Raw genomic sequence first — 9,837 nt, forward strand, 5'->3', positions numbered from 1 at the left:
AGCCTTTGAGAGTAACGACATACCTTGTAGAACCTTTTTTAATTCTACAGAACTCTAACTGAAACTAAGGCCCAGATCTCTGTGAATATTCTCTCACTGTAGGAGATGAGCATGTTCATCTAAGGAACCTGAAGATGTACAAGTCCATGGGACCTGATGAGATGCATCCACAGGTCCTGAGGGAACTCGCAGATGAAGTTGCTAAACCATTATCCATCATATCTGAGAAGTCGTGCGAGACTAGTGAAGTTCCCACAGACTGAAAAACAGGAAACATAACCCCTGTTTTTAAAAAAGGGGAAAAACAAAGATCCAGGGAACTACAGGCCACAGTCGGTCTCACCTCTGGGCCAGCAAGATCATGGAATAGATCCTCCTGGCAACTATGCTAAGGCACATGGAGACAAAAAAGGAGGTGATTGGTGATAGCCAACATGGCTTCACTAAGGGCAAATTTTGCCTGACAAATTTGGTGGCCTTTTATGATGGGGTTACAGCACTGGTGCATAGGGAACAGCAACTGGCATCATCTACCTGGACTCGTCCAAAGCATTTGATACTGTCCCGCACAACATCCTTGTGTCTAAACAGGAGCAACACGGACTTGACGGATGGACCACTCAGTGGATAAGGAATTGGCTGGATGGTTGCATTCAGAGAGTTGCCGTCAATGGCTTGATGTCCAAGCAGAGATCGGTGATGAGTGGTGTTCCTCAGGGGTCAGTATTGGGGCCAGTGCTGTTGAACATCTTTGCTGGTGACATGGACAGTGGGATCGAGTGAACCCTCAGCAAGTTTGCTGACAACACCAAGTTGTGTGGTGTGGTCAACACGCTGGAGGGAAGGGATGCCATCCAGAGGGACCCTGACAGGCTGGAGAGGTAGGCCTGTGAGAACCTAATGAAGACATGAGATCTAAGGAAGACATTCTTCACTCTGAGGGTGGTGAAGCACAGAAACAGGTTGCCCAGAGAAGCTGTGGATGCCCCATCCCTGAAAGTGTTCAAGGCCATGTTGGATAAGGCTTTGAGCAATCTGGTGTAGTGGAAGGTGTCCCTGCCCCATGGCAGGGGGGTTGGAACTAGATGATCTTTATTTAAGGTCTCTTCCAACCCAAACCATTCTATGATTCTCTATTCTTACAAGGATGCATAACTGGATAGTGGAGTTATGGAAATATGGAAAATGATGTGAAGAAGTGCTACTTTCTCTATACCTTTCAATGTAGGACAAGAGAGTAGTATCAAATTCCCTGTAAGCAATACAAATTCTGGTATAACACAGAAAATTACTAAGAGGCCTAGACATTTTTTGCCTACTATATTGAGATCCTGTGTGACATTTCCAACAGGGTTTCAGAGATCTCAGGAGAAATAGTAAGCCATCCTTGAATTCCATGGGTCAAGCAGTAACACTATGTTAGCAGGTAAAAACAGCAAATGACAGCTCAGAGGTCTTGATGGGTCACACTACTCAAAGTGTAAAAAACGAAGAAACATCAAGGAAAGTCTTTGACCAGGAAGCATTACAGTACAGAAACCAGAGCTACGCCAAGCAACATCGCAGGCACTGTATCTGTGCAAACAGTGGATTTCCTGTAAGAACTGACAATCAAGAGAAGTATTAGGCAGGAAATGAGACACTTTCCAATTAAGCACCTGTGAAAGCATCTGAGAATCCAACAGAAAGACTGGTGAGTCAATCTGGAGAATCAAACAGCAGTTCAACCCTACACATCTGCATGTCCTCTTGAAGTGGAAATCTACTAGTGTGAAGAAGCAAACACACCCACAGCAGATCCTAACAAGAAGCTCAGCAGCATCAGAGCCAATTTAGTGACACCAAATGACAGAGCGGAGCGGAAGAGACTATCTTCCACCCCATGAGCCAAAATGAACATGGAAAGCTGACGGATAGGCTGACCACTCATGTAAGTTATGCTAATCGCATGCATTTGATAAATGATGTAGCTCAAGTATCAGAAAACATACTTTCCACTCAAGTGTACCAAGTTCAACACGCAAAACCCTAACTGTTGGAGTCAACGAGGACAGAAAGTGTCAAGTTTGTTAAAGAACAAACCATCCTTTCATCAAGCATATGATACACTGGCCAAATGCTTTTCTAAATCTTGGGTATAAACAGGTTTTCAAGCAACCTCTTCCTCAATCCTCTGAACTGAGAGGTTGAGAACAAGATAGAATCTTACCTCCAAATCTGAGCTACTAATTGTGTTGTCCAGCAAGGCTCCAGAAAAGTGTTTTGAGTTAGAACACTGTCACATTATTAAAAATGAGCCGAGCTCACAAACTCTCCTTTCTGCCTTTACAATGTGGAAATTACATGCTAACTCCTTCTGCAAAAATATCTGGGGAGAAAGATGGTACTTCATTAACTTCTTTTATCACCACAAGTCAGAAAATGTCCATCTGCTCTCTTCTGCTTAAGCATTTGAATCATCTTCAGCAACATCTCATGGACAGACAAACTCGTACTCAATCTCTCACACATGCGCTGTCCCAGCTGTAAGCATAAACACCTTACCTGCAAAATAATTCACTCCTCAAAACAGTTCTTGCAAACTAAGAACTACTTATTTGCCTTTGGATTCAAAGAGATCTTTCATTCTAAACAAAATTACTTAGAATTTCACCTCCGCTTCACACACAAACGGAGCACAGCAGTCACAAGCTAATTGTACCACACCCCCGATCTCTCTTCCCGTAAGCTCTAAGTGGATACCTTCCTCTGCCCTCAACTATTAGTTGCACTAATTCCTTGCAATATTGCTTCCAAGTAAAAGAGTTTGATGAGCATTACCACAGTACGGCAGAAAGCAGTTAGAGACTTTTTTAATCTGTTTGTTGCATCAGAATGCAAGATATACTTAGCTCAAAAACATGAGCTTTTAGTTATTCACAAAACTTCAACATGTTCAAGATCATGGAAGTACTGCGGTCATACAGGGCACAGTGCCGAAATGATGGGAGAGATGTGGGTTCATGTTCTCTCCAAATGCCTGTGCTTCAGCTGATGTAGGCTGCTGTGGAACACACTGGATCCCTCTGGAAAAGGAAGTATTTCGTACAGGCCAAACCACCAGGCTGCCCAGGGAAAAGAGCTGACAGGCAGGAGGCAAAATAGGTACAAAGGGGAGAGGGTTAATAACACCCAGTACCTTTGAGAAAAGTCATAAGAGCAAAGGAAGGACTTCTTCCCCTGTTGGTGAACAAAAGGAAGATGAAACTCTTGAGCCAGGGTCACACAGAAACAAAATACAGGCATGGCATTATGCGCAAGGCATGAACCAAATTCCATCGTGGAAAAAGCTCATCAACCACTTTTAAAGCAGGAAAGTACATTTTTTGCTCTTGTCCTGGAAGATTAACGTGGCAATGCAAGACAATGCGAGTTTGAAGAATAGCTATGAAAATACAATTTAAAATCCCATCTACAAGTCTTTCCCATTTTTCTTTTGTTAAAAAGGAAAACTAAACCCAAACAACTCTTCAGTGAAGGCATGCTTACAAAGGAAAGTCACATTGATGTGACTGGCACTGACACAGACACACTCATTTAAAAGAGTCCAGGCCTTAATTCAGTAGAAAAAGGGATTCACACTGCTTAGTAGAAAAGCTGTATCCCTTAAGAAAACTATTCACCAAATACATTTTGTTAGCAGAGATTACTTCTAGGGACTCACTAATTAGGCACTGCCCTAACACATAAGATCATCATGATGCTTCTAACTTGTTACAATCTAGTATTAAAATAATTGCAGAAAGTGTCTCCAAAGTTCGAATGAGTATTTAAATAAGAGGGCTTTCCCCATTCAACTAAGTTACATAAATCGAGGCCAAGAAAACTGATGCTACTTTTCCTGCAAAGGGTTGCAGTACTCAGAGTGGACCCAGGAGAAGAGGTAACGTGAGTACTGCTCTTCTGCTTCAAATTAAAGCCACCTGGAATTACTTTCACTCACCCCCAAGGCTATATAAACCTATCTGGCTTTAGACCGAGACATGTCGAAAGACCTAAAAGATCCAGTCTTCTGACTTTGCTCTGGTGATGGTAACCTCTGCCCACAGGATGGTTGTGAGTGAGTGATGGAAGACAGGTAACACCGAGACCCTGGGAGCTGCTGCAAGGGTAATCATCAGCCTTCAGCCACGTTTTCATTCACAGCATCCAGCCACAGTGCTGTCTGAAGAGGTCTGTCCCCAGCCATTCCTCATCATTCCCATTTGCCCAGGGGAAAGCACTCTCTCCCTTCAGCTATGCCAACACAACCACACTACGATGTGGCCCCAACGTAAGCTCTTCCAAGTCTGACATGTTTGCAGATGGTGAGAAGGGCATTACACTTAACCCGCCTCAGTTTGCTGACCAGCAAACCTAGATTCGAGGGCAATGCCAGAGAATCAATGCTTCTCGTTGTCGAACCACTGCTTAAGTTACAGAGTGAAGTCATCTCATGTCATCAAGCACACAGACTCACCAATTTGAGAGTCAACTGTCATGCCATAATTTAAGACAAATGACTTCAACAGTCAATAAGGAGGGAGTACAAATCAGCAGAAGTTAGATCACAAAAAAAAGTGACAGCTGTATTTACATCTTCTCTTGCATACATCAATTCAGACTACTCCCACCACAGTGAAAAATCTTGCATACAATATTTCTAGACAACTTCAAGGACACATAATCTGGTTTCCCACAGAGTAACCAGGACAAATTTTATACCACATTCATGGGTGGATAACTTTTTTTATTGTATCTGAGCAAATTTCAGCATTATGTCCTTAGAGAAGGGGCAATTAAGAAAAAAAAAAAAAAACACAGCAAAAACCCCACAAGTTTCTTTACTTTTGACCTGGTAACCTCCACCTCTGTCACAAGAGCTATATCATCTACAGAACTTCCACAGGGTCATTCTAAATGCTATCACTACTGCAAACAACATTACCCTGCTGACCATTTCAGCAGATTTATTTATTCTGAACCCTCAGGATCAGTGAGGCCTCTCAATAACTTGCTTTCAAACAGTCTTACCTACCAAGAACAATCCCTTGCCTTCCTTTGCCTGCCTTGGCCCTCAACAGGTAGACCACAGCTGTTAGAACAACCAGTGCAAAATTCCAGTATTTCCATGAAAAAAAAAAAAATCTTAAATTCCACTTATTACCGTGCCTACCAAGCTGGGAGTGGCCTGGACACTCTACATCCCTTCCTTTCTTCTTCACCTACCTTTTGTTGACCACTCTGTCAAAACCCCATGACCTAAAGTGACAAGGTCTGACGAGTTCCCATACAGCCCTTTAAAAAATGACAGCACTAAGAATTTTCTGCATGCTAGTAACGAGTATTTGTTTAGTTATGGTTCTGGCAACATACTGAAAACAGCCACAACTTTTTTTCCAGCCCTTCCCCATACAAACAAACAAAAGCCCTAGAAATTGTTTAGCTACTTGTTGGTACTACCTCAAGGCCACAACATCTGCAATTTCAGGCAAAGCACAAACACTACTAAAAGCTACATGGAAAGCAGTTTTGAAATACGCATAGAACTTTTGCATTCTAAATCATATTCGCTATACAGGCTGAACTAAAATAATGAATACAGCGCACAAAAACTTAAATTCCAAGAGGGGAAAAAAAATGCAGAAACAAAGATAGAACTATTTCTATATTCTGAACTCCCACCAAAAGCTGCCAGCTTATCTGACCTTCACAAAAAAATGAGTGCACATTTATGGATCCTTCTCCCACTCAAGGACTAAATCTTCAAAACCGATCTCTCCAACTGCACAGTGGTATCATCAATCAGATTATTACACATACAAGTGGAAGAAGGCTTATGTATACATGCACTGTGCAAACAAGTTGAAGAGAAAATCTCAAATTCTCAAAATGTTTCCCCAATAACTAAGAAATGTTTGGAAAATTGTCTTGAGTATCTCAAACAATCTCTAATCCCTTGTCAGATGACCTACAGTAAGACAGAGGAAGAAAGAGAGCCTGCAAAGAATTCCTCAGTAAACACAGTGAGGGCAAACTTTTAAGGGAAGAAATTCTTTTACGGGTTTGTCAACACTGTCCACAATTAAAAATATTAAAAAAAAAAAAAGAAAATCTACAGTCAACGTGAGGTGGCTGATGGTCACTTTCCACGCAAGAATGAGGTGGTTTATCAACACACAGCACTAAAGATGACTGAAGATCTCAAGGGCCTACATGAAAACACACTTTAGAGAGGTGCATTAGTTCAGATTATAAACTGTTTACAAGTCCATAGAGCATTCAAAGGCTGAAGAAAGACTTAATCTCCTGGTAAACACGCACAGGACCTTGAAACAAACATAGATGTAGTCCGTGTGCTTATTTTGATGAGCCCGAAGAAGTACTTGCAATGCAAGCGGGTAAGGAAGAAACCACAGCTTTTCAGAGAACGAGTTTGACTGTTTTCTGCCAAGCGGTGGTACCACCATTAGGTTCTATATCTCCAGTTTCAAAGGCAGGCATCCGTGTTGCCTAAAAACAATGAGAAGTCTCTCCAAACGTATACGCGCAGCGTTACAGAGACCAAGACGCATATGACCCAAACACACACAGAAGTGTCTCCGGTTGCAGCGGTGGAAAACAAAGCATTCCCAAGGACATCCCGAAGAATACGGAGAAGCCGAGGCAAATCTGTTCCCACAGTACGCGTTCGTAAATTACGACGCGGTCTTATTTGAAGTAACGCCTGTTCGAGGTTCCAAAATGAAACCCCGCAAGCATCTGGGCAAGTCACCCCCTGATGCGGGAAGGCAGCGGACACCGGTGATCACCCGCACGAAGCCTCACGGTGCGTAAATGCTCCGGGAGACCTTCGCGCATCCTGCGCAGCCCCGCACCTGAACCCCAACCAGGCGCCCAAGGCTCCCCCGGCCTTGCAGCGCCGTGCGAGGCACCGGCCGCCGCCCTCGGCCGCGGCAGGGCCGCCCGGTTCCCCCGGGCACGGCCCGGGAAGGCGGCGAGGAGCGGGGAGGGTCCCCTGCAGCCCCGCGCCGCGCCTCACGGTGGTTGCGCGGCGGCCGCTCCCCGAGGGCCGCCATCCCGCCCAGCCGGCGGGGACCCACCGCGGGAGCCGGCGCGAAACGCGGCGCCGCCCCGCTCCCCGCGGGACCCCGGCGGCGGCCGCCGCCGCCCTTACCCGCCAGTCCGCCGCCGCCGCCATCGCCTCCGTGCCCCTTCCTCCTCTGGAGGATGAAGTAGGGGTTGGCCCGCTCCGTCACCCACAGGGCGTTCGCCAGCAGCACCTCCTCGGGGTTCACCCACATGCTCCCGGCGCAGACAAAGGCCGGCCCGACCGGCCGGCTGGCTGCGGGGCGCGGGGACTCACGCACGCACCGTCCGCATCAGACGCCACCATGCCCGGCCGCCGCGGCGGCGGCGGACGGCGCAACCCCGCGGGCACCGGCGGGCGCAGGACGGACGAGCGGCAGCCGCATGCCCCCGCGGCTCCCGCCGCCTACCCGCCCAGCGCCGGGCGCGGAGGGGCGGCCGCAGCGGCCAGGAGCGGCGGCGCCGGCAGCGCCGCGGGCAGCAGTGACATCAGCGCCCGGCCCGGCCTGGCCCCGCCGCCGGTGGCGCCGCGCCGCGCCGCGCCGCGCGCTCGCCCGCCCGCACAAAGCCGCCGGCAGCCGCCGGGCACCCGCACGCCGCGCGCCGCCGCTCGCTCCGCCCGCCGGGTGCGGGGGGGGAGGTGGGGGGGGGGACCGGCGCGCTCCGCGCTCCCCGCACCTGCGCGCACGGTGGGGCGGGGCCGCCGCGCGCCGGGAAGAGGGGCGGGGCTACCGCGGTAACGGCGGGTCGTACCTGCAGGCGGCGGGCGCCCCGTGTCGCGGTGCTTCCCGCGCATCCCGCGGGGCGCCGAAGGGGCTTTGCCCCATCAGCAGGCACCGCTGGTTGGCGGTCCGTCCCCCGGCGTTAGTCCGCAGGGTCGCTGGGGAGGAAACGCGGTTACGTCCCCCGTTTAACCGCCCGCTGTGAACGATTCGGGGCCGTTTCATCCCGTGGCTCAGAGGAGTTTGTGAAATTGGGTGTGGAAAGGGAGAGAGGAGGGCTCCGGCCTCGGCTTTGCGGGGAGCCATCCTGCGCTGCTGGTGAAGATCACCTCTGCTGCTCAAGGGGGCACACGGTACCTGCCACTTAAGATTGGGGGGAGCTTTGGAGGGCCTGAAAAGCCCTAAAATAAACCGATATATTTGGCAGACGTGCCAAGCACACTCAGAGGGTGTAGTAGTGTACAGAGATAATACATTGTGTACCCTCGCAGCTCTGAACACTAGTTTGATTTCCAAGTTTGACTCACTGGCCTACCTTTAGTCAGAAAACTGTTACTATCTGATCAGATCCTTATCTTTAGTTTATTAAAGAGTAAATTAAACTCCAAAAAACATATTAAAACCGTGGTCCAAACACAAACTTTTCATACGCAGGCCATAGCTTTACAGTAGCATTTAGCCTTTCACCACCTGATGCTGGCCTGGAGCTGGATACCTGGCGCTCACGGTGTGGAGACGGATACACAGTCATGGGAGAAATGGCAGTGGTCATGCAGCTGTTACGGTGTAGGTAGAAAGTTCAGGGGAGGGAAGTGGTCACGTCTGCTGGATGCTTAAAAGTTGATAGTACTGTTGTTGGCCCCTCTGCACCATGGGGAATATTCGTCATTGTCACTAAGGCAGGATACTACAGTCTAAATGGGAATGCAGAAAAGTTTACTCACCTTTTCCAAATTCATCATAGAATCAGATTATTTTGAATTTTAGTATTGTTGAAATTACTTTGTCCTTCTAACTGGAAGCTTTTAGGAGGGGTAGTATTTTTAAAGAAAATCTCTGAACAAGCAAACTTCTTATAACATTGAGAAGAAATTTCAGGATTTCTTTTTTTAAACCAGCTCGAGTTAAAACCTTCATGCCAAGTAGATTGGAAGTTAGATTCTAGTCTGGTAGCTTCCTTTATTAAAGGCAAGATGTCACACACACAAGGCTTGTCAATGCTGCTGTGTTGTCACAGGAGTACTGGTGGCATTACATACTAGTGATGTCATCACTGCCAACAACCTGCAGTAGAACTACTACAGCCACACCGACATTTTAGGAAAGAATAATGAAATGATTCTCTGCAGCAGTCAGAGCCAGGGATGTTCATTTTCTTTGTGAACAGTTCAGTTGACCTCAAGAAGAGAAGCTTTATCAGAGACTGGGAACTCCTCCTGCTTCCCATTCCTCCCTTGCTTTTCCACAGTGGGCACAGACAGTTACGCACACGAAACTGTAAGTGCTGAAAGCAGCTACCAGACCTTATTAGTGCCAATTAGTCAGTTTTAGGTGCGAGTAGAGCGACAGATATTACTGGCATAAAGAACACCAAAAGCGTAATTTCTAACATCCTTCCTATTTATTTTCCATTAAGCGTTCTAGAATATTCGAATAAAAGTGGAAAGAAATAAACTGTCATCACTCGAGTAAATGTCATTTCAAATGAGGTTATATTGTGTCTTTTCGTTGCTGTGTTGCAGATAGCATCAAGGCATTTTTAAATGGAAACCTGATCTGCTTTCACAGTTACGAAACATAGGTGTGGTGCTATCATGGCTGACCTTTTTAGTGAAGCCAATGCAAATATTTTCTCCTCTATGCCCATCACATATTTTTATCTCTCATGTAAGATGCTCATCTATGTGTATTTTTTCAGATTTTAGTGCTCCGTTAAGAAGTTTCTTTTTCGTCATGTAGTTTGGGCACAAAATGAAGAACATCTGGCCAATCATGAGAGTTATAAGAG

General features: G+C 47.0%; 1 protein-coding gene across 3 annotated transcripts in view; it reads right to left on the bottom strand.

The window, feature by feature from the left end:
- TBC1D9 (TBC1 domain family member 9) overlaps positions 1-7,322 on the bottom strand; it is a 54,860-nt gene extending 47,538 nt beyond the window's left edge. For all 3 annotated transcript variants that reach the window (XM_086611366.1, XM_086611365.1, XM_086611364.1), the window contains exon 1: positions 7,196-7,322. In XM_086611366.1, the coding sequence (XP_086467492.1) occupies positions 7,196-7,322 (127 nt within the window). The remainder of the gene's footprint in view (positions 1-7,195) is intronic.
- Positions 7,323-9,837: the final 2,515 nt, after the last annotated feature.

Source organism: Tauraco erythrolophus, chromosome 5 (genome assembly GCF_009769465.1).
Source record: "Tauraco erythrolophus isolate bTauEry1 chromosome 5, bTauEry1.pri, whole genome shotgun sequence".
Taxonomy (NCBI): domain Eukaryota; kingdom Metazoa; phylum Chordata; class Aves; order Musophagiformes; family Musophagidae; genus Tauraco; species Tauraco erythrolophus.